Here is a 23,873-nt window from a genome sequence, read left to right on the forward strand (position 1 = left end):
CATTTGTGCAGTCGGTGTGAGAAAGTGCTCTAGAATTTCAGTCCGAGGGACCTGAGCATCCCCAACCCTCCCTCCACACCACCCCCATTAAAGGGAGGCTGGATGGAACCAGCTGGCTGAGAGCCAGAGCCTGGGGTAGGGCAGGAAGATAACAAGACCCAGGCAGGAGGGGAGTAAAAAAGCAGGCAGAATGGGCCCAGTGGGAAAGAAAGGGGCTCTCTGCACTCTGCTCTGGACTCGGCATGTACACAAAGTGTGCCCACAGACTCATACGAGAGCATACGTTTTTCTAGCCGTAGGCCTGGCCTTTCCACAATTCCAATGTCAAGGACTGAATTAAGGGGTAACGTAAAGAGACACAGGGTGGCCCAGCCGGGCATGGCTCAGGTGGTTGGAGTGTTGTCCCAACACCAAAAGATTCAATTCCTGGTCAGGGCACATACCCAAGTTGAGGGTTCGCTCCCGTCAGAGCTTGTGCTGGAGGCAACCAATCCATGTTTCTCTCCCGCCCCCCTTCCCCTCTCTCTAAAAAAAGAAAAATCTCTCTACCTCGGTTGAGGATTTAAAAAGAGAGAGCGAGAGAGAGATACACAGGGTGCATCTAAGGAGCCTAAGGTTTCAGGAACCAGGCTTCACGAAGGGCTACACCAAGACCCAGGGACAGGTTTGAGGGAGTTCCAGGGCCCTCAGCAAATTCAAATCCTCAGACCTTTATTCTTCCACCTCCTCTCTGCCCTTGTCAACTTTCGGATGCTGCCAACTCATACATCTTTCCCTTCCACCCCACCCAAGTTCCTGAGAAATCCAAGCTCTGACCAGCTCTGAACACCTGTCTTAGTGGGGCCCCAAGCTACAATCACCTGCCTTCGGCTAGGTGTCCATCAGCTAAGGCAGAGAATGGCAGGGGAGGGGTTCCCGTCAGGGGAGACACTCTGCGTGCCTCAGTTGTCTTTAGGTGTAGAAGGGCGGACAACCCGATTGACATACCAGGTCCAGCTGGCATGAGGGCCAGTTCTGTCTCTAGAGTGGCTGTTGGGAGCTTGGAGCGCCTTTGTGTCAACCCCAAGCATTGTAGCTTCCCACCAGACAGGCATCCAAATCCAGCTCTTGAATCCCAGATCTCCGAGGTCAAGGGAGGCTGAGCCACCTGAGATCCCACAATCCCGTGCTCCCAGGGAGCAGACCTCCCTGCCACCCTGACCATATCAGAGAAGCCTAGAAAGCAATGTCAAGTCCTATGCATTATATGCACTGGGTTGTTTATTGTCGCAGATGTGGGGCAGGAGGGGAGCTCTCAGGCAGAGAAGTGGAAGGAGAGGGGAAATGGGAAACATCTATTTTCTGAATTCTGCCCTTCCTCCCAGCAGGTGATAGACGGGGCTTGACCACCAGACTCCCTTAGACACAAGCACAGTGCTGCGTGAGAATGTTGGGCACTGTCTCATACTTGAAAGAGTAACCCCCATCTGAGGTGGTGCGGACACGTAGGGACCTCATGGTCCCTGGGACAGCAGCACAGCAGGGCTGGGCCCCTGGCACCAGAGAAAGGGGCTGGATAGGGGTAGGGGGAGCTCCAGGGACTGGCAGAGACAGGTCTGGTTGGGTGGGCAGCCCACAGCCCCCGTGACAGTAGTGGAAGATGAAACTGGGAGGGTGCACGATCCACCGATCCCAGCCCAGCTCCTGGAAGGAGATGTTGAGGGCTGCTCTGTGGCAGTGAGCATGGGCAGCAGGTTCCTCTGGAGGCCTCTGCAGCAGGCGCAGTGCAGCGGGAGACCAAGGCCAGGGCAGCAGGGGAGTGGAGCGTCGGGCTCTTTCCCCTCCGATGGGTGGCTTGGCCCGTGTGTGGGCCACCAAGAAGGGCGTGGTCTCAGGCCGGGCTGAGCAGGAACACAGAGGACATCGCAGCAGGAGGACCAGGACCGGATGGGTCAGCAGAGGGAGGGCGGAAGCGGCTAGGTGCAGCACAGCCCAGCGAGGGGGTGCCTGGCCTAGTGACACAGGTACCGCCATGGGACCCCCAGATGACAGGGCCAGCAGGCCTAGCAGGGGCCCAGAGCTGTTGGAGGCTGCTATGCCCCACTTGTCCAGTCCTGTATGGAACCACAGCTGGGCCGAAGTCACCTGGCGGCTGCGTGTGTTCTGGGATGGTCGGAACATATATGTGAAGAGGCCCTTCTCAGCCTCCTGGGCCAGCTCTCCCGCAGCTCGCTGGTCCTCACAGCGGGCACCTGCAGGAGACAGAGGATGGAGGGAGGGCAGCCCCAACTGGCAGAACCCCTGACCTCTCCTCCTAGACAGGCGCCTGCAAAGCTCTGCCGAGTGCTCTGGCAGACTTAGGGACGCTCCCCAGTCTTGGGAGAACCGGCAGAGGCTCCCCATTTATTATTTCATCGTTGATGGATTTTTAAAATACAAGACATTGCCAACTTCTCTCTAATGTGGTTTTCCCAATTAATATTCCCATCAGCAATGTGCAAGAGGCCCCGCCACTCCACCTACACCAACACTGGGAATTATTCATTAGACTTAAATTTTTGTTCATCCAATGGTGAGAAAGGATCACTTGAATGTATGTACACAGGCATTTGTTGCATTTCTCTTTATGTCTTTTTACACGTCAGAAATGGTACACGATAAACTCTTTAAAATAAGTCCGCTTTATAAAGAGAGTAGCATCAGAAAGGAGAAGGGGAAGGGCAGGTTGAGGAGGAAGGGCACCACCGAGAATAAAGACGGGGCGTCCTGAGGAAGTGCCACGGGCATCCTTACCCCACGGGTCCGTAGGCTGCACCCAGCAAGCACAAACCAGCACCAGCTGAGGAGGTGGCGAATGGGGCTATGCTGTTACAGGAATTAACCTCATTATAAACCTCACAACAACGGACCCGTTTTGCAGATAAAGAAACTAAGGATTAGAAAGGTAAAGTGGCATTTAACTTCTAAGTGACCAGGCTGGGATTCCGCCTGATTCCAAAGCCACACTTTTACTCACTGTGCTTCATGGGGACTGAAGAACAGGGAGGCAGGGTCCTCCCTAAAAGAAAGGTGGGCCGGGTTACAGGAAAGTCCACCCAGAGGAGGCCTTTACTCATTGAGTCTGTGGAACAAGGGGAAGTGAGACAGGAGCGCAAGAGAAGGTGGAACTAAGTATCCCAGAAAAGTTTCCCAACTAATCTTTTCCCTGCATCCCTGATGTTTTCTCAAGTGTCAGCTACTTGGGGCTAAAGAAACAAGGTTTGGAGCAGGGAGCAAGGGCAGAAATTAGAGGAAAGGTGGCAGCAAGGGGCCCACACCCAGATATCTCTGTGTCTTGAGACCCTTAGCCTCGCAGGCGAAAATCCCCCTAATCCCTCCTATGAGCCGTGCACTCTGAATACACCATCTCCTTGAATCCTGAGAGGCAGGCATTACTGCCCATTTTATAGATGAGGCAGAGGCCCAGGGTGGTTTAGGAATCGGCCCACTGTTGCAAGCCAGTTGAGTGGCAGGTCTGGGATTCAAAGCCAGGTCTGCCTGCCTTCCAGTCCCACGCTACATACCCCAGTGCTCCTCAGAGTCGCCAGTTCCCCATCCGCATTACCTGTAGCTGGGAAAATGATGGTCTGGGAGATACCCTCCTCCTCCTCAGGCTCAGGGCCCCTGCGTGCGACGCCCCCCACAGCATGTCTTCGGGGCAGACGCCTGACTCCAGGATCCCCACCTTCACCGGTCCCTGCTGGGGGCCCCAAGGCATCGAGGAACAGGGCCCTCACCTTGGCCAGGACCAGGTCCCGGTCCAGCTCTGGCCCACGGCAACCACGCCCCCACTGTGGGGCCACCAGTAAGAGGAGCAGCAGCGACAGCTGGAGCACCATAGCTCACCTGTCTCTGCCAGTCGTGAACCCACACCCTGCCCTGTGCCCCTCTGTCAGGGTCTGCCCAGCGCCTCCCCACTCTCCCCTCCCCATCCCACCACCCGCCCTCTTCTACCCTTCTCACCCCAGTCTTCCCCAGGCCTTCCCACACCCTGCAGTCTGGGTTGCCCCTGCCTATGGCATTGAGACCTCGTCTCTGACGCAGATGTCTGTGGCCCTGAGCCTTATCTCCCACTCCCGCCAGGAATGTGGGGGAGGCTGCTGGGGAGGGTTTTCACCCCAAGTGACCTGACCCACACACACAACCCCGTCCCCTTCCCCCCCCCCCCCACACGATGCAACATCCCAGACGAAGCACAAAAGTGACATCAGGTGGGACAGGAGGCTGGGCTGGGAGCGGGGGTCTGCCAGCTCCTGAAAGTGTTATTTGTCCAGGAGACAATGCACCAGCCCCTGAGACCTTCTGGGGCCCCTTTCAAACGAGCAGCTGCTGGGCCGTCGTTGGAGGCAGGGCTGCGGCTGCAAGTGGGGGTAGTGTGTGTGCGGGGCAGGTGGTCCCGCCTGCTCTAAACTTAGCCTGGAGCAGCCAGTCGGGGCGCTTGTCCTCCAGCTGTGTCATCAGAGAATATTTTTGGGATTGGCAGCTGCCGGCGCCTCTGGCACTCAGGCCCAAGCGCGGCGGGTGGCTGGGGACCTGGCGGCCGGGGTGGGAGGGAGGAGGGGAGGAGGCCCCGCGGTGGGAGGGGGCAGGGAAGAGGGGCCCTCGGGGGCGGGGAGCCGGAGAGGGCGGAGGCCGCGGGCCCCGCGCGGGGAAGGCCGGCGGGAAGGACTGCCCCCTGAGCCCCGGCCCGGGAACCGCCGCCGCCGAGGAGCTACGGCTGGGCCGAGGGTCGGGCGGCGAGCGGGAGCGCGGTCGGGGAGTGCTCCGGGTCCCCGCGCCGGGCTCCCAAGCGCCCCCCGCCCCCCCCCCGGGCTCCCGCCGCAGCTCCGGCCTCCGCGGGCCCCCCGCCTGCCCGCCCCGCCGCGATGAAGGCGGGCTCGGGCGACCAGGGGAGCCCCCCGTGCTTCCTGCGCTTCCCGCGGCCCGTGCGGGTGGTAAGTGGCGCCGAGGCCGAGCTCAAGTGCGTGGTCCTGGGGGAGCCGCCGCCCACCGTCGTGTGGGAGCGGGGCGGGCGGCCGCTGGCGGCCTCGGAGCGCCTGAGCTTCCCGGCCGACGGGGCCGAGCACGGCCTGCGGCTGGCCCGCGCGCTGCCCGCCGACGCGGGGGTCTACGTGTGCCGCGCCCGCAACGCGGCCGGGGAGGCCTACGCGGCGGCCGCGGTCACCGTGCTGGAGCCGCCGGCCCCCGACCCCGAGCCCCAGCCCCCCGAGCGCCCGCGGCCGCCGCCCGGGACCGGGGAGGGCGCCCCGGTGTTCCTGGCGGGGCCGCGGTCGCAGTGGGTGCTGCGGGGCACGGAGGTGGTGCTGACGTGCCAGGTGGGGGGCCTCCCCGTGCCCACGCTGTCCTGGCAGAAGGACGGGATGGCCCTGGACGAAGTGTGGGACAGCGGCCACTTCGCGCTGGAGCCGGGCCGCGCGGAGGGCGGCGGGGGCGCGAGCCTGGCGCTGCGCATCCCGGCCGTGCGGCTGCCCGACTCGGGCGTCTACGTGTGCCACGCCCGCAACGCGCACGGCCACGCGCAGGCGGGCGCGCTGCTCCAGGTGCACCAGCCGCCGGAGAGCCCGCCCGAGGACCCCGACGAGGCGCCCACGCCCGCCGCGGAGCCGCTCAAGGGCGCCCCCAAGACCTTCTGGGTGAACGAGGGCAAGCACGCCAAGTTCCGCTGCTACGTGATGGGCAAGCCCGAGCCCGAGATCGAATGGCACTGGGAGGGCCGCCCGCTGCTCCCCGACCGCCGCCGCCTCATGTACCGGGACCGCGACGGCGGCTTCGTGCTCAAGGTGCTCTACTGCCAGGCCAAGGACCGCGGGCTCTACGTGTGCGCCGCGCGCAACTCGGCGGGCCAGACGCTCAGCGCCGTGCAGCTGCACGTGAAAGGTGGGGCGGGGCCCCCGCCCGCGCCTGCCCCCTCCGCGCCCCGCGCCGCTGGGGAGGGGGGGGGGGAGGGGGGGGAGGGGAGGGGGGAGGGGGGGGAGGGGAGGGGGGAGGGGAGGGGAGCGAGGGGGGAGGGGAGGGGAAGGGAGGAGGGGAGGGGAAGGGAGGGGGGAGGGGAGGGGGAGGGGAGGGGAGGGAGGGGGAGGGGAGGAGGGGGGAGGGGAGGGGGGAGGCGGCCTCCCACCCCTCCGCCCCATTCGGATTTAGTAGGTCTCCAGGGTACCCAGGAACTTGTTAACAAACTCCCCAGGTGATTCCGAGGCCGATGGTAGAAAACCTCCCTTGGATTTACAAACGGAGAGGGGCCTAAAATTCTTCTAGTCCAGTGGTTTTTCAGCCTGTTGTTTAACGTCTCCTCCCCTGGTGGAAATCCCACCTAGAGCCCCAGCATGTGACAGGGAGAAAAGGGTCACGTTATGGCTGTGCCCTTCTAAGTCCAGATTTATAACATGTATTTACAAAGCCAATCAGTGAGGGCGAGAGGACTGGTTCATGGAACACACACATTTTAAGTGTGTAAAGGAGGTTGCAGTCATTACCGGGTCTGCTCTGTGCGCCCTGTGGGAAGGCCTGACTGCAGGCCTCACACTGAGCAACAACTGATTCGCACCAAAGGTACACTTGAGTTAGAAAAACTGCCCTGCGATTTCTGACCGTTCTCTCATTAGACTGCTTGCCCCAGGTTTCCCAGAAGAGGAAGGTGAAGCAGAAGAAATGTGTACTTCAAAGTTGAGTCAGCAACAATGTCTAATAAGTACTCATAGAGTACCCCAAATTCACCCTGGAAGTTACAGCTCTCCATAATAGGGACCCATCACAACTTGCAGGATTATACCTTCACTAGTTATTGTCCAACTTTTTCCCTCAGAGGAAAAAAAAGTTGGCAAATCTCCTGAGCCTGGCCTGGCATGAATTCAAGCATGTGGCACCTGTGCCACAGTGGTGACCTCATGGGTACGCTGCCACACACTGGCCAGGGGAGCTAAAAAAGCCCAGCGGGAAGGCAGAGCTTCCCAGAGCTGCATGACACATGCGCTTCTCCAGCAGTTTTGAAAATGCTTAAAGTACTTTAAAAAGAAAATTTGACTCAGACCCTTGCAGAATGTGTGTAGTGCCTTCGAAGGGCCCCAGGGAATAGTTTCAAAATCACTGATGTGATCCAAGTCCTTCCATCCCCTTTCCCCACTTTACAGGTAAGAAAACTGAGACCCAGGATCACTAAAGTCGCTTTGCTCATGGTGATGTGGTTAGTGTCAGGGTCAGACAAGAATTTAGGCCCTCTGACTTCCCTTCTGGAGGTTTATCTGTGATCCCACAATGCAAACGGTGTGAGCCATTTAGGCAATATGAGTTTAGGCATTTGACCTAGCCAGGAGGAGTCCCTTGCCTGGTCTGGCCTTCTCCAAGTCTGGCCCTCTCCAGAGCCTTCTCTGGTCTCTCTTCTCCACAGAGCCCCGCCTCCGCTTCTCAAGGCCCTTGCAGGATGTGGAGGGCCGGGAGCATGGGATTGCCGTGCTGGAGTGCAAAGTACCCAACTCGCGCATTCCCACAGCCTGGTTCCGCGAGGACCAACGGCTGCTGCCTTGCCGCAAATACGAACAGATTGAGGAGGGCACCGTCAGGCGCCTCATCATCCATAGGCTGAAAGCCGATGATGACGGTGTCTACCTGTGCGAGATGCGGGGCCGGGTGCGCACCGTGGCCAACGTGACAGTCAAAGGTCAGCTGGCCAGCGGGACAAGGCCGAGGCTGAGACAGGTGCCCTGACCCTGGGCTAATGGACTCCCATCTGCATCTCAGGGCCTATCCTGAAGCGGCTGCCCCGGAAGCTCGACGTTCTGGAGGGCGAGAATGCGGTGCTGCTGGTGGAGACGCGGGAGGCTGGCATCGAGGGGCGCTGGAGCCGTGACGGGGAGGACCTACCCGCCATCTGCCAGACCAGCTCTGGCCACATGCATGCCCTGGTCCTTCCCGGGGTGACTCGAGAAGATGCTGGCGAAGTCACATTTAGCCTGGGCAACTCGCGTACCACCACTCTCCTGAGAGTCAAATGTGAGGGCGTGAAAGCCCTTGGTCAGACTCCTCAAGGGCTGGACAGGAGAGCCTGGGCAGGAGGGTGACCAGATGCCAGTGTCCGGGTTGGCAAAGTGGACCTAAGGACGAAGGGCAGTGGGAGGCTGGGGCAGGGCTCCAATACAAACCCTGCCTTTGTCTCAGGCATCAAGCACAATCCTCCAGGACCCCCGGTGTTGGCAGAGATGTTCAAGGGCCGCAAGAACATGGTCCTGCTGACCTGGAAGCCTCCCGAGCCAGCTCCCGAGACCCCCTTCATCTACCGGCTGGAGAGGCAGAAGGTGGGCACGGAAGACTGGGTTCAGTGCTTCAGCATTGAGAAAGCTGGGGCTGTGGAGGTGCCAGGAGACTGTGTGCCCTGCGAGGGAGACTACTGCTTCCGCATCTGCACAGTCAGCGAACACGGCCGCAGTCCCCATGTTGTGTTCCACGGGTCTGCTCACCTCGGTGAGTCCGTCCTGCCAGACCTGCCCGTCAGCAGAGCTACCCCACGTCACACCCCCTCCTTCCTTTGCAGCAGTCAGTCCCTGTCTTCTTAAATGCCTTCCACCTGCAAACTGCTGCCCTCTGTCACCCCTCTGGTTCTGATGGCTGCACTCTCTCCCCGTCTCAGTGCCCACAGCTCGCCTAGTGGCAGGTCTGAAGGACGTGCAGGTATACGACGGGGAAGATGCTGTCTTCTCCCTCGTTCTCTCCACCATCATCCAGGGCACCTGGTTCCTTAACGGGGAGGAACTCAAGAGTACCGAGCCGGAGGGCCAGGTGGAGCCTGGGGCCCTGCGGTACTGTGTGGAGCACAGTGAGCTGCAGCACCGACTCATCCTGCAAGCCGTCAAGCACCAGGACAGTGGGGCCCTGGTCGGCTTCAGCTGCCCAGGTGTGCAGGATTCGGCTGCCCTCACCATCCAAGGTTGGTGCTGGTGGGGACCAGGGTGGGCAGGTAGGACCAAGACACAAGTCCTGTTGGCAAAATGAAGCAGATGCTGTTTCCACTTCTCACATCTGGGCCAGGAGAGTGAGGAGCAGTGGGCTCAGATGGAGGACTCTGGTCCAGAACCCACATGCAGTGAACATACAGGAGACCCCTCGTTAATTCATCAGTATCATATCCAAATTCTCTGAAGCACTTTGTGGTTTACAGAATTCTGTCATATTTGTCATCACAGAGACACGGACCCTGGCCCCTAGGCCCCTAGCTTCCTGCCCTATCCTATAAATACCAACACTGTCATAGCCCTTCCTATGTGCTAGGCACAGTCCTAATTACTTTACACATATCAATTAACACAACGCTCTCAATAGCCCTAGAAGGTAGGTTCTTCTATCATCCCATTTTACAGATGGAGAAACTGAGGCACAGTGAGGTTAAGTGACTTTGTCAAAGAAAGTCACAAAGCTAATGAGTGGTGGTGCTGGACTGTGGACGCAGACAGTCTGGCTCCAGCATTGCACTCTGTCACTTGTGGAGACACAGAAGGAGAGGGAATGAGGTGCCTGAGGAGGACAGCTGGTGGGGGACTGAAAGGTCAGGGAACATGCTGGCATTTGCTGCAGATTGTAAGGCCTGTCAAGGAATTCCTCAGCACCCAAACACAGGGCCCTGAGGTCCTAATTATTTGAGGTTGGCTTCCAGCATCCCAGGAAGAGGGCAAAGTAAGAAATAACTAGCAGCCAGAGCAGCATTTCCAAAATGTGACCCAGGATCAACATCAGCGTCACCTGGAAGGCTGGGTTATAATGCAGATCCCTGGCCCTTGTATGACTGGGGAGGCGGTGTCTAAGGATGTGCATTTTAGCAGGCTCCCTAGAAATCCTTATGCACACTAAAACCGCTGCTCTTAAGAATTAGTGTGTAAGCCCAAACCTGTGTTTTAAAACTCCAACAAATGTGTGAACAGAAGTTGTGTGGCCTGATGTTCACACCCCCCTACACTGAGCACATGCACCAGGGGGAGGGAGTGCTTATCCCATGCAGAGCGCAGCCAGGGCCTGGATGTAACCAAGTTCCTCCTTACACAGAGAGCCCGGTGCACATCTTGAGCCCCCAGGACAAAGTGTCGTTGAACTTCACGACCTCGGAGCGGGTGGTGCTGACATGTGAGCTCTCCCGGGTGGATTTCCCGGCAACCTGGTACAAGGATGGGCAGAAGGTGGAGGAGAGTGAGTCGCTGGTGGTGAAGCTGGATGGGCGCAAACACCGTCTGATCCTGCCCGCTGCCGAAGTCCGGGACAGCGGCGAGTTTGAGTGCAGAACGGAAGGGGTCTCAGCCTTCTTCAGCATCACCGTCCGAGGTCAGGAACCATGGAGGCCTGGGTTCCTCCAGCTGAGGCTGACTCTGGGGGGCATGCAAGCCCTGCCCCCTGGTCTGCCTGTTTGGGGGGTCCCTTCCAGGCAGGTCCTGGTGGGCCAGGGGATGTGTTTTCAGATCACTCTGCACTTGCTCCTGAACCACCCACGCACCAACACCCTCCAGCGCACTTGCCCACTACATACCCTTTTCTGGGTTTGGGTGTGGGGAATGAAATTCAGCTAAGGGAAGGAGAGTGGGAGCTAACATTTATTGGACATCTACTAGCCAAGTACTGTGCTAGATACGTCAGGTATAGGCTTTGATTGAACCTTCACAGCTAGCTGAAAGACAGCCTATCTCCAGTTCACAGATGAGGAAACAGGCTCAGAGAGGTTATGTGATTTGCCCATTATCACACAGCAAACACCCAGCTGGGTTCACACACAGGACTGCTTATCCCACTGTCGCAGGCGGCAGGGTCAAAGGGAAGTATTAAGTGCAGTGCCCCAGTGGTTCTCAGAAGCTAGTCCGTGTTCTGGCTGCTTTGGAACTGTCCTGGAAGCTTGTAGTGCGTATGCCCAGTCTCCGAGACCACCAGAGCTAGAATACATAGGACAGAGCCCACAGAACCACTCATCCAGCTCGTCTTCTCACTTTTAAGTGGAAATCCTGTTTCAACTCCATTGCCAGGAGGTCCCCTAGCCCTTGCCTGGATGCACCCAGTGACAGGGAACTCACTACCTGTAGGGAGAAGCTGTCCCACTGTGGCACCCCTGGGTCCTTCCCACCTCCTGCCCCACCAGGGACCAGTGCACCAGAGGCTTCGTTGTAAAAGCAGCAGCAAGCCTGGCCCTGATGCAGCCTGTGATAGTGACTCCTCTCAGCCTAGACAAAGGCTCTGTGCCTCCCTCCCTCCTTGTCCCACCTGGTGGTGACCTCTGATCTTCTGGGGACTCACATAGCATTCTGGTGTCACGTGATCTGTCATGCCTCATGTCCTTACCCCAGAACCCCCTGCACAGCATGGCCTTAACCTTCCCAGTGTTCTCCAGAAAGAAGACTCACGGTCAAGCAGCCAGTACGGACTCATGTCTCCTACGTTGGGGAGCGTCTGTGTGACCCTGTCTCTGCTCCCACCCAGACCCCCCAGTGCACATCCTGGACCCGCGGGAGCACGTGTTTGTGCACGCCATAACCTCTGAGTGTGTCATGCTGACGTGTGAGGTGGACCGAGAGGACGCCCTGGTGCACTGGTACAGGGATGGGCAGGAGGTGGAGGAGAGCGACATCATGGTGCTGGAGAGCGAGGGACCCCATCACCGCCTGGTGCTGCCCGCCGCCCAGCCCTCTGATGGGGGCGAGTTTCAGTGCGTTGCTGGAGATGAGCGCGCCTACTTCACCGTTACCATCACAGGTGGGTCCAGGCAGGCCCATGCCACGGGAAGGTGTTCCCCACCCCTTCCTCCAGCTGCTCACACCCCTACCCATGACCTGCACCCTGAGGTTCAGTCATGGCAGGAAATTCATTGTCAGATAGGCTGGTCGCTGCTGCATGAGTCACAGGGAGCCCTGCCTTCTCCATTCTCCTGAAGACCCCTCCCTCCAAGGGGAACTTGAGGGAAGGCAGTGGCACCATAGGGCAGGGTTTAGGGCAGGTGGGCATTAGAGAGGTCAGAAGATCTGAGGCCTTCAGGAGACCCCAGCTCCATCTGGGCACCCAGCCCTCCTTTCCCAGGTCCCATCCTTCATACCATCCCTGCCACAACCTAGAGAATGTGGAATGTCCTACTGCTGAGGCTGCCCCCCCCCCCCCCCCCCCCCCCCCCCCCCCCCGTGCCTGTGATGTGCTTTGGTGACTGGTTTTGTCTCCAGCTGAGTGACTGAGTGGCCCTGAGGTACAGTCTGAGGGAGGGCCCTATTGTTCAGTATATGGCATGCTTTGCAGGAGGATGGAACAGGCTTCGGTCAGGCAGGGCAGCAGGGCCCATCAGCCCCAGCCCCTGACACCCGGCCACACTGTCCCTGTCCTCCAGACGTCTCCTCGTGGATCGTGTACCCCAGCGGCAAGGTGTATGTGGCGGCTGTGCGCCTGGAGCGCGTGGTGCTTACCTGTGAGCTGTGCCGGCCCTGGGCCGAGGTGCGCTGGACCAAGGATGGTGAGGAGGTGGTGGAGAGTCCGGCGCTGCTCCTGCAGAAGGAGGACACCATCCGCCGCCTGGTGCTGCCTGCTGTCCAGCTCGAGGACTCCGGCGAGTACCTGTGTGAGATTGATGATGAGTCAGCCTCCTTCACCGTCACTGTCACAGGTGTGGACCCACCCCAGCTGCCCGGGGTCACTAGAGGACAGTCTCGAGACCTTGGAGAAGCTGGCCACATAGCCCCTAGCTAGCATACTGGGGGGTGGGGGTGGAGGCACTGTAGATGCATGTACCAGGGCTCCCTGCCCAGAAGAGCCTAGGGCCCTTATTCCAGTGAACAGGCTCTCCTCACCCCCACCCCCACCTCACCCCCAAGGCCAGAAAGGAATAGCTGTGGTCCACAGACTCATTTACTGAGCACTTGCTTTGTGCCAGGTGGGGCTGGGTGCTGTGGGTAGCTGGCGTGCAGCTCAGGCCCACCCCCAGTTCTCAGAGAGCTGCTAGTCTAGTGGGGCAGCACCTCTTAACCAGGGGTCGCAAATGGACAGTCCCTAGTGCCCCATGTAGCCCACAGATGTGTTTCGTTTGGCCTGCAGAGTCTTACCAAAGTCAGGACAGTTCAAATAACAATCCGGAGTTATGCGTCCTCTTGAAAAAGCCGAAGACCCGGCGGCTCTGGTCCCGCTTCCCCCCATGGCGACGAACAGCTGGCGCTGAGTAGCAGCTGCCCCCAATATGCGGGGCCCACATTCCAGTCCCACCCCCCCTTCTCCCCAGACCACATCAGCCACTGACTTTACCTACCTGGCCCCTGGGGGCCTTTGAGCTTGCGACCCCTGTGTTAAAATCAATAAACGTGCAAATAAATGTACAGTGATACCTCGTGACAAATGCTGTGAGGGACGAGGGCAGAGGGTTCAGAGAGCAGAGCAAGGGGGTCAGGGAGGGCCTCGGAGAAAGTCACCATGCTTCCCTGGGCTGGGCTCTGGATGCTCAACAGCTTGCAGGCAGACACGTCCCCTCCCTCCAGGAGTTTGCAGTCGAGGGTCTTAGAGTGTGGGTTGTCAAGTGTCGAGATAGGAAGCGGTGGAAGCCCAAGGCTGGGGTCTCTTAGCCAGCTCGGCCACAAGAAGTGCCTTCAAAGTGGATACTTCTGAGTTTGCTAAGTGGGAGCTGGGGTTTGGCCTGAAGGTAGGAGAATGTTCAGAGTGGGAAAAGCACAGGACAACTATGGAAGTGATGGCCATTCAGTCCTGGGAGCTTTGGGGCTGCAGCCCATGGCATCAGTCCCTTGTAGAGGTGTGGGGGTGTGGAGGTGTCAGGAGGGGAGGGAGTGGTAGGGCCTAGGCAGCTCTGGATGGCACAGAAGAACCCCACTGGCAGCACTGGAGTGACCATCCTGCAGGTGACACAATCTTGGCGCCCCCTCCCCTGCCCTGCCCTGCCCTAGGAATAATGCCTCAGCCTAGGCTGAGCTGCTTAGGGCCCCCCACCCCATGCACCCAAATAGTGCAGCTTGGCACATGCAAGCCCCCAAAGCCAGAGACCTTTCTGCACATCTGTCCCATAGTGAGTCCCTTCAAGCTCTCCTGCCCCGGGCCCTGGCCGGATAGAATGGCCGCAGCCCCACACATGCCAGTGCACATTTGGCCACCCCACAAAACACCAGATTCTTCACAGGGAAATTCACACACCACCTCGGCTGTGACTAGGGAGAATCAAGTCTGGTGCCCAGCTGAAGTACCGCAGCAGTGCAGGCACCCCAGCCCCATTGCTCCACCCAGTCCTCACCCCACTGCCTCCATACCCTCCTCCACCCCTCAGGCAGCCTCGCTCTGCAATCAACTGGCCTTGCTCGGCCCCAGTAATCTGCCTGCATCTTCTAGACTCAGAATAAGCCCAGCTAGGATAGTGGTTGGCAGAGGCAGAGGGCTGAGTGTGTGCTGGTGGGCACCTCTGCCCATGCCCGCGCCCCTGCAAAAACTGAGACCGTGAAGATAGCAGTTCCCCGGTCCAGCCACAAGGGGGCCGAATGCTAAAGGAGCACTAAAGTGTCCTGGAGACAAGATTCTGGGAGACCCCCGGGGGGTGGGGGAATGTGGGCAGGCCCTGGCTCAGTGCATTGCCACCTCCAATGTTGACATAGTTTTCTCTCTATGGAGGAGTAACCACCTTTGAGCAGTTGGAGATGAACTCCCAGGATTGGCGTTTAGTGTCCCTGGGGACCTCTCAGACAGGTGCTGGCAACTCATGCACAGATGCAAAAATCATTAGAGCTCCTGCAAGCCTTGTCTCAGAATCCCTACCACTGCTTGCAGGGTCTGAGCCTCCCTTTCACAGACGGTAGTCCTTCCTCCTGCCCTAGAGTAGGTGTAGCCAGCTGTGACCTTAAGGAAGTTGCTCAACCACTGCGCCTCAGTTTCCTCATCTGGAAAACTGGGATAAAACAATACCTCCTAGGACTGCTGTGAGGGTTAAATGCGTAAAGTGCTCAGGACTGTTCCTGGAACCTTAGAAAGTGGTATATTAGTATTTGCTATTATATTAGTATATGCTATTAGTATTTGCTATTAGATCCATGACCCCTTACCCACAATTCTGAAATCCAAACATCTCTCAAAACCAAAAGGCTCTGTAAGTTTAGTACTCAGTCATTTTAGTAAAACCTGAGCTTAATTGCTGCGAAGCTGTTTGCACTCCTTAATTATTCTGCTTAGAGTGACTACATCTATGTATGTATGTTACGCTAAAGAAATGTTAATGTGAATGGTTATGGGGGTGCCCCAGTGCAGGCCAAGGGGGTAGGTAGGTGACATGTGAGAAATGTACCACTTCTGCAATCTGGAGCATGCCGGATTCTGCCACACTTCTGGCCCCAGGGGTTTCAGAGAACAGATTGCGGACCTGTGATTCACTCTTATTATTGTGGGTGACAGGGACTTCATGCCGCCAGGCAGCTCCAGGGAGGCTGGCAGTGAGTTTGTAACAGCCTGTGGTTGCCCCCACTCTGCAGAGCCCCCCGTACGCATCATATATCCCCGGGATGAGGTGACCTTGATCGCCGTGAGCTTGGAGTGTGTGGTGCTAATGTGTGAGCTCTCTCGGGAGGATGCCCCGGTGCGCTGGTACAAGGATGGTCTGGAGGTGGAGGAGAGTGAGGCCCTGGTGCTCGAGAGTGACGGGCCCTGCCGCCGCTTGGTGCTGCCTGCTGCCCAGCCCGGGGATGGGGGCGAGTTCGTGTGCGACGCTGGAGATGACTCGGCCTTCTTCACTGTCACCGTCACAGGTGGGCAGTCTCTGGGGCACACTGGAGAGCTAGAAAGGTAGGAGGTTGAGGGACAGACACCCAGACCTCCGACTTCCTGCATCTTAGGGCTCCCTCTCACCCCAGACAGCCTCCCCCTCTCCAGCCTCCTCATTCTGAGCCATCAGAGAGCCTAGATGGTGCACATAAGGCCAGGACAGTGACCAGGGGCCTGGTAGGGAGCCTAGCAATCAGGAGTGCTCATTCAGTCAGTCAACCGACACTTATTCAACAACTACTGTGTGCTCAGCACCGTTCTAGATGCTGATGGGTACAGTAATGGACCAGTAGGAGAAAACCTCCTGTCTTCAGGGAGCATGCAATCTAGTGAGGATGGACAGACAACAGATAAGTAAAATAGATGGTTTTTCAGGTGGTATAAGTGCATCAGAGGCAAAGCAGGGAAAGTGGATAGAAAGAGGGGGTGGGGTAGGAGGGGCATGCATTGGGGTCAGCCAGATCTGGGTTACCTCTTTCTGTCCATGTGACCTTGGATGAGTTCCTTCCTTCCGAAGAGGCTTCAGGTCCTCATCTGTAAAATGAAGCCAGCAGCAGTACCCCGCTAGTGTCAGGAGTAGCAGAAAAAGGAGATGCAGTGTGTTTAGCACAGCACCTGGCGCACAGTAGGTGCCTATGATTGTAGCTGGTACCGTTCCCAAGAGCTGCACTATGAAGGGATATGGTTGAAAAGCTAGTAGGTGAGGCTGAGCCCGAGTGGCCTCTCTCTGTCCACCCACCAGCCCCGCCAGAGAGGATCGTGCGCCCGGCAGCCCGCTCCCTGGACCTGCAGTTTGGGGCTCCAGGGCGCGTGGAGCTGCGCTGCGAGGTGGCCCCTGCTGGGTCCCAGGTGCGCTGGTACAAAGATGGGCTGGAGGTGGAAGCATCAGACGCCCTGCAGTTGGGTGCTGAGGGGCCTGCTCGCACCCTGACCCTGCCCCACGCCCAGCCCGAGGATGCCGGGGAGTATGTGTGTGAGACCCGTGATGAAGCTGTCACCTTCAATGTCAGCCTGGCTGGTGGGTGTTCCTGGCCAGCCTGGGTTGGGGAGGTGGAAGCAAGCCCAAGCTGATCCCCTCCTCTCTGTGTCCAGAGCCCCCAGTCCAGTTCCTTGCCCCAGAGGCAGCCCCCAGCCCGCTCTGTGTGGCCCCCGGGGAACCTGTGATGCTGAGCTGTGAACTGTCCCGGGCTGGCGCCCTTGTCTTCTGGAGCCACAACGGGAAGCCGGTGCAGGAGGGTGAGGGCCTGGAGCTCCACACTGAGGGCCCCCGCCGCGTCCTCTGCATCCAGGCTGCAGAGCCAGCCCATGCAGGCCTCTACACTTGTCAGGCCGGGGAGGCCCCAGGAGCCCCCTGCCTCAGTTTCACTGTCCAAGTGGCTGGTGAGTACAGACTGGGCAGGAACCCATGCATTTCCCCAATTCCCCAGCAGGCCTTGTCCACTCCTTGTCCCACGCCTCTCAGGACCTATCCCCATCTTGCCTCCCACTACCCTCCGTATAGCCCTTGAGCCACTTCCTCCCAGTGACCTGAAGCTCTGCCCCGACAGAGCCTCCCGTGCGGGTGGTGGCCCCAGAGGCGGCCCAGACAAGAGTTCGCAGCACCCCAGGCAGGGACCTAGAGCTGGTGGTGCACCTCTCCGGGCCTGGGGGTGCTGTGCGCTGGTACAAGGACGGGGAGCGGCTGGCCAGCCAGGGGCGGGTGCAGCTGGAGCAGGCCGGGGCAAGGCAGGTGCTGCGGGTGCGGGGGGCACGGAGCAGAGACGCTGGGGAGTACCTGTGCGACGCACCCCAGGGCAGCCGCGTCTTCCTTGTCAGCGTGGAAGGTAACAGTGCACCCCTCACAGCCTTTGGGCCCTGGCCCACCAAGGCCCACCCCACATACACCATTCTGGGATCTCCTTGGCCCCCACCCCCACCTCGTTGCCTCTGGCTCCACCCATTCCTGCCCTAGGCCCCCTTGCCCAGAAGCCCTCAGTTAGGAAGAGGCATAGCCCAGTGGTTAAAAGCTGGGGCTCTGGAGTGACCCTCCCAGGTCCAATCTGCATTCTGCTTCCCAGCAGTTGTGTGACACTGGCGAGTTGCCTAACTTCTCTGAGTCCCAGCTCCGAAGTTGGGGGAAGGGGGATAGTGCTCGTCTTACAGGGCTATTGTGACAGTTAAATGAGATAAATAGGGTCCATGATAAATGATTTATTATTATTAGGGAGTCAGAGAGGTAGGGTACCAGGCCAGGGTTGAGAGGACTTGGCCAAGAGTGGCAGGGAGTTAGCATCTGTTTAGTCCTTTGGGACATTCCTGTGGTTGACACACAGTAGGCCTCAGGAGGTCTGTTAAATAACTGGGGGGAGGCCTCTACCCTCTGGAGGGGATGAAAAGGAGGGGAGGGGAAAGACCCAGCCGGCCTCACTGCCTGACCACCCTCTGCCAGAACCTCCGCTGGTGAAGCTGCTCTCGGAGCTGACGCCACTAACTGTCCATGAGGGTGATGACGCCACGTTCCGGTGTGAAGTCTCCCCTCCAGATGCTGATGTCACCTGGCTGCACAATGGGGCCACTGTCACTCCAGGACCTGGGCTAGAGGTGGGCCAGAATGGGTCAAGCCGCACACTGACCGTGCGAGGGTGCCAGCTGAAGGACGCGGGGATCATGACTGCCCAAGCAGGGGGCACAGCAACAAGTGCCCGGCTCCACATTCGAGGTTTGTTCCTGATGGGGACGCAATGGTCTTGTTTCCTGTACCTATCCTCCCAGCCCCGGCCCTAGCAGCCTTGCCCTTGTGCCCAGTGACAAACCAGTGAGATGGAACGGGGTCAGCCTCCAGGCCCCTCCAGGCTCCATGACCTCCTCCCCCTTCCTCCCCAGAAACGGAGCTGCTTTTCCTTCGGCGGCTGCAGGATGTGCGGGTGGAGGAAGGCCAGGACGCCTGCCTGGAAGTGGAGACAGGCAGAGTGGGTGCAGCAGGCGCCGTGCGCTGGCTTCGAGGTGGGGAGCCCCTACCCCAGGACCCTCGCCTGTCTGTGGCCCAGCATGGCCACGTCTGCCGCCTCTTCATCCATGGAGTTGTGCTGGCTGACCAGGGCACCTACGGCTGCGAGAGCCACCACGATCGCACCCTGGCCAGGCTCAGCGTAAGGCGTGAGTGGCCTGTCCTCTACTAACTAATTCCCCGCCCTGTGGCACAGCCTTTCCTGGCTGGCCCAGGGCCCCTGAGAACCCCACCAAAGTGCCCCTTGCCACTGAGGCCAGTCATCTCTGGCTGACCTCCAGGAGTGTGACCTGAAGTGGTCTGTCCAAAACAAGACTTTTTCTAAAGCTTTCTATTTACCTTATGTCCATGTGGATTTTGCAATTTATTCCATATGTCTGAGTTGGCTTTGCTGTAAACATAAATATTATCCTACAGAAAGACCCTGGTGTTTACCCTTTATTCACATAACCCAGGATACACTGGCCCATCTCAGAAGCAGGGATGGCCGGCAAATAGCACCCCCACGCCCCAAGCTGGAGCCCTCTGTTAACTGTGACCTCATGCAAATTACTTAATCACTCTGAGCCGAGTTTTCTTAAAAATGAGGTTGATCCCTACTTCAAGAGTCTTTGGGAATGTTAAATGAGATAACATGAAAAATGCCCACACAGAGCTTAGTAAATGGTTCTTGTTGGTGATACATACTCTCATTTATTTCATTCATTTAATCACAATGACCCATGTCTCAATGTATTCACTTTGTATAATTAGGGAAACTAAGGCCCAGAGAGGTCAAGCAGTTTGTCAAAGGTCACACAGTACACAAACTATGTGGCAGAGCTAGGGTCCAATCTTGGTATATCTGACTCCCAATTCTGTGCTCCTTCTGGGTGAGGGTCACAGCACCCTCACCTGGACTCCTCAACCTTCTAACCACACCTCACCCCCTTTGTGTGCCCCCTCTCCTAACCCCAGTAAGCTCTCTCCCCCCAAGTCTGGTGGACTGTGCTTCCTTCGTCCTGCTTCCTGGTTCTGAGCTTCATCTGATAAGCCCTTACTAGGTTGAGTGTTAAGGGTGGTGCAGGTAGGGCCAAGGAGTGTGTGAGCCCCCCAAAACCCACACCCAGAGCTGGAGCCCTCTTCTTCCTCCTCTCCCCATCTCCTTCCCACCAGCAAGGCAACTAAGGGTGCTGCGACCTCTGGAGGATGTGACCATCATCGAGGGGGGCAGCGCCACCTTCCAGCTGGAGCTGTCCCAGGAGGGTGTGATGGGGGAATGGGCCCGCGGTGGAGTCCGGCTGCACCCGGGGCCCCAGTGCCACATTCACACAGAGGGCTGCACTCACCACCTGGTACTCAGTGGCCTGGGCCTGGCCGACTCAGGCTGCATCTCCTTCACCGTGGACTCCCTGCGCTGTGCAGCCAGACTCACTGTGAGAGGTGCGGCCCCCGGGACCACCGCCTGCCTGCTGACCATGCTGGGTGTGACTCTACTGATCCCACTACCTGTGTGGCCCCCACTGACCTCTCTGCCAGAGTGTGACTCCTCTGACCCTTTGGCCCTGTGTAGCCCCAGTGACTGCCCTGCCTGAGTGTGGCTCCTCTGACCAGTATGATCCAGTGTGGCTCCACTGGCCCTCCAGTCCCTGCAAACCACTGACTGTGCCCCTGTGAGCATGCCTGTGCCAGTGCGGCCCCCTATTGTCTGCCTGCCTGACCACTGCCCCACTGACCACTCTGAGTGTGATCACACCTGCCTGCTGTGCCCGTCTGCCTACCTGAGGATTGTGCCCTTCTAACCGCTCAAGTCCCAGTGATCCTGTGCCTGCCTAAGGACGCATCCACTAGCGATTCTGCTTCAGTGTCCCCATTTTCGCCTCTAGCCTAGTGTATTCCCCACTGACCACACTTGTTCTAGGGTCCCCCCATTGCTGCTCTGAATCTATTGTGTCCCCTACTGTCCAGTGCCTCCTGTTCATTCCAGCCAAATGTGGCCCCCACATGCCTGTCAACGGGGGACTCCACCGGCATCTCTGCTCTGGTTGCCCCCATGCCCCTGTAGCACCAGCATGTCCCACGCTGGCCACCTTGGAGTGTGACTACCAGCTGACCACTCCTGGCCCATTGCCCCCATAACTGCAGTGTCCTCCACTAACCAGCATCCCCCACTCACTAGTGACCTCCACTGATCCCCTTGCCTGAATGTGCCCACCGCCGACCCCCTGCGCCTGCGTGTGTCCCCTTGTCCCTGCGACGCGGGTTCTCATCCTGCCCATCCCGGCTCCCTCTGCACTGTCTTCTTCCCACTCCCAGAGGCCCCAGTGACCTTTGTGCAGGTGCCACAGGACCTAGAGGTGACCGAGGGCGACACAGCCACCTTTGAGTGCGAGCTGTCCCAGGCCTTGGCTGACGTTACCTGGGAGAAGGTCAGAGCCCAGCCCCGGCCCAGCCCACCTGGGCATCAGAACAGTAACAGTGCCCCAAACACACTGACACTGAGCAGACGTGCCTGGCCCTGTGCTCAGATTTACTTTACATGACATTTAGTCCTTTGATCTTTACAACACCCTTTCAGGTAGGTCTTGTTATCTCCATGTTATCTACTGGGGCTCTGTGGGGTGAAGTACTGCCCAGGGGCAGAGCCCATACTTGAATCCAGATTTGCCTAATTCCAGAATCCACGCTCATGGCCAGGGTGGTTGCTACACGACCCTGAGCTTCCCGAGCCTGTGGAGCCCCTTCTCAGCCCTAACGTCCCCAAAGGGTGACACCTTCCCAGTGAAGCTTCCGGCGCGGCTTGCAGGCGCCCCTCTGCCCCGCCCCCGCCTCACAGACGAGCACAAACGCGCCTGCAAACCGCTCGGCGTCTACGGAGGGCGCCACCGCTCCCGGGCTGCCGCCGCCCGCGCCCGGCCGCGTTCACGCCGACCCTCCGCCACTCCCACCCCTAGGACGGGCGCCCGCTCGTCGCCAGCCCTCGGCTCCGGCTCCAGGCCCTGGGCGCGCGGCGCCTCCTCCAGCTGCGGCGCTGCGGCCCCGCGGACGCCGGGACCTACAGCTGCGCGGCGGCGGCGGCTCGCGCCGGGCCCGTCCGCCTGGCCGTGCGCGGTGCGTACGGGGCGCTGCTGGGGCTGGGCACTGAGGTGGGCTCAGGGGCTGCAGACCCGTTTCCCGGGACTGGCTCGGGCGCTTCTCGGGAGAGGGGCGGGGCGGGGCTGGCGGGGGCCCCTCTGCCCCGCCCCCTCACGCCCCGGCTCCGCCCTAGAGCGCGTGGTGTCCGTGCTCTCCGAGCTCCGGCCGGTGCGCGCCCGCGAAGGCGACGGCGCCACGTTCGAGTGCACCGTGTCGGACATCGAGACCACCGGGAGCTGGAAGCTCGGGGGCCGCCCGCTGAGACCCGGAGGCCGGGTCCGCATCCGACAGGAAGGTCCGGCCGACTCGCTACGGCGCCCCTCGCTGCCCCGCCCCCGGCTCACAAAGACCCCGCCCCGCTAGGATAAGCCCCACCTCCAGCTGGAACGGGCCCCGCCCCGCGGCTCCCGCGAGCCCCGGGTCTCACCCTCAGTCCCGGCCGCTCCTCTCGCCCTTCGGCGGCCCAACCCCGCCCACCCTGGCGCACGTTTACCGCGTCCGAATCGACCGGGGGACCTGCTCCCGTCCCACTCGCACCCCCGAACCCTTCCCAGAGGCGGCTCCGGCCTCGCTAGCGCCCCCCTCGCCCTCAGGGAGGAAACATATCCTGGCGCTGAGCGAGCTGCGCGCGGAGGACGCCGGCGAGGTCCGCTTCCAGGCGGGGCCCGCCCAGTCCGCAGCTGCCCTGGAGGTGGAGGGTAAGCGGCTGCGGCGGGGGCGGCCTGGAGGGGGCATCACCTTGCCTGGGACTGCCAGGCTGGCGGCTCGTCCCGGGAACGCTGCCCCCACCCCCCTTCCTCGAGGGGCTTCCGGGGGCGGGGCGCAGAGGGCAGTGCGTCTCCTGGGGGAGGAGGAGACTTTGGGTGGAGGGTGCGGAGGAATGGGCCGGTGGCGGAGAGGTCTGAGACCGGGAGTGGAGGCCGCAGGGGGAGGGAAGGTGCGCTTCTCCTCCCGGGGGTCCTGCGCGTCCCTCTTAACTTAAGCCCCGGTCCTCTGTCCCCAGCACTGCCTCTCCAGATGCGCCGCCGCCCGCCTCGCGAGAAGACGGTTCTGGTGGGCCGCCGGGCGGTGCTGGAGGTGACTGTGTCCCGCTCCGGGGGCCACGTGTGCTGGTTGCGGGAGGGGGTCGAGCTGTGCCCAGGAGACAAGTATGAGCTGCGCAGCCATGGCCCTACCCACAGCCTGGTCATCCGTGACGTTCGACCTGAGGACCAGGGCACCTATTGCTGCCAGGCCGGCCAGGACAGCGCCCACACGCGGCTGCTGGTAGAGGGTGAGTGAAGCCGACGGGCAGTAGTCATCTAGGAGCTGGTGGGCTGAGACACACCTACCGCACATTTTTCAGGACTTGGGATAGCAAGTTGGTTCTGGGATGTATTGAAGGTAGGAACTGGGGATGCCAGAGATCTCACCCAGGCTGAGGAGAGGAAGGAGCAGTGTTCCCAATAGGAACCACTGGGTGCAGGGCAGCTGCTCCCACCTTTCCACACCCCTTCCTGTCCAGTATTCTCTTCACTCCCTCCTGCCTCTGGACCATGTTTGTCTCACCTGAACACCCCATTTGTACCCAAGTTCCTATCCTTCCCAACTACCAGCTCCTGGTTTGTGTCCCCACCCGTCCCTCACTGGGCTCCTGCTGTCTGCTGGCTTCTGCCCATCTCAGCGAGTTCAACATCAGCCTGGGCAGAGGGCTCCTGTGCTAGTCCCATTTCTTTCCTCTACCACATAGGAGATGCCCCACCCTCCACCCGAATTCCTGCATTCCCTTCAGATTTCTTGCCCCTAACCGGTCCCCACTTTCCTGACCCACAGACAGCCCTGAACAAGGTCCAGAAAGGGTGGGACAGAGGGCGAGGACCCCACTCTTCTGGTGTGGGTGTCCACGCTCTACCAGGGAGGAAGGTGGTACCCACTCTCTCTCCAGCCCCAAGTGGAGTCATTCCTCTGCAGGTAGCTAGAAGGATCGAACCAGGCCAGGCGGGTGCCCTCGGACAGCTTGGAAGGCGCATGCCCTTAC

At 59.6% G+C, this 23,873-nt stretch overlaps 2 protein-coding genes across 5 annotated transcripts; one reads left to right on the forward strand and one right to left on the reverse strand.

Annotated features, from left to right (window-relative positions):
• Positions 1-1,252: 1,252 nt before the first annotated feature.
• INHA (inhibin subunit alpha) lies at positions 1,253-3,888 on the reverse strand. Of its 2 annotated transcripts, none has more exons than XM_016196914.2 (2): positions 3,584-3,888; positions 1,253-2,231 (listed from the first exon to the last, which is right to left on the reverse strand). In XM_016196914.2, exons 1-2 carry the CDS (start codon positions 3,855-3,857, stop codon positions 1,399-1,401), a joined length of 1,107 nt encoding a protein of 368 aa, XP_016052400.2. In that variant the 5' UTR covers positions 3,858-3,888; the 3' UTR covers positions 1,253-1,398. The 2 variants fall into 2 exon arrangements, with proteins under 2 accessions (XP_016052400.2, XP_016052401.2); XM_016196915.2 differs by having other exon boundaries at positions 2,996-3,656.
• A 952-nt stretch (positions 3,889-4,840) lies between these two features.
• On the forward strand, positions 4,841-23,526 carry OBSL1 (obscurin like cytoskeletal adaptor 1). Of its 3 annotated transcripts, XM_087819576.1 has the most exons (20): positions 4,841-5,895; positions 7,403-7,672; positions 7,753-8,004; positions 8,170-8,472; positions 8,639-8,935; positions 10,045-10,317; positions 11,458-11,730; positions 12,350-12,622; positions 15,468-15,740; positions 16,499-16,774; positions 16,849-17,136; positions 17,304-17,579; positions 18,185-18,454; positions 18,619-18,891; positions 19,898-20,164; positions 21,038-21,150; positions 21,676-21,832; positions 21,990-22,151; positions 22,450-22,554; positions 22,860-23,526. In XM_087819576.1, the coding sequence occupies exons 1-20, from the start codon at positions 4,884-4,886 to the stop codon at positions 23,135-23,137; spliced, it is 5,691 nt and encodes a 1,896-aa protein (XP_087675702.1). In that variant the 5' UTR covers positions 4,841-4,883; the 3' UTR covers positions 23,138-23,526. The 3 variants fall into 3 exon arrangements, with proteins under 3 accessions (XP_087675702.1, XP_087675700.1, XP_087675701.1); XM_087819574.1 differs by lacking the exons at positions 17,304-17,579; positions 21,676-21,832; positions 21,990-22,151; positions 22,450-22,554; positions 22,860-23,526 and having other exon boundaries at positions 21,038-21,571; XM_087819575.1 differs by lacking the exons at positions 15,468-15,740; positions 16,499-16,774; positions 16,849-17,136; ... (7 more) ...; positions 22,450-22,554; positions 22,860-23,526 and adding an exon at positions 13,051-13,352.
• The last annotated feature ends 347 nt before the right edge of the window (positions 23,527-23,873 follow it).

This window comes from Miniopterus natalensis, chromosome 8, assembly GCF_054644295.1.
Source record: "Miniopterus natalensis isolate mMinNat1 chromosome 8, mMinNat1.hap1, whole genome shotgun sequence".
Lineage (NCBI taxonomy): Eukaryota > Metazoa > Chordata > Mammalia > Chiroptera > Miniopteridae > Miniopterus > Miniopterus natalensis.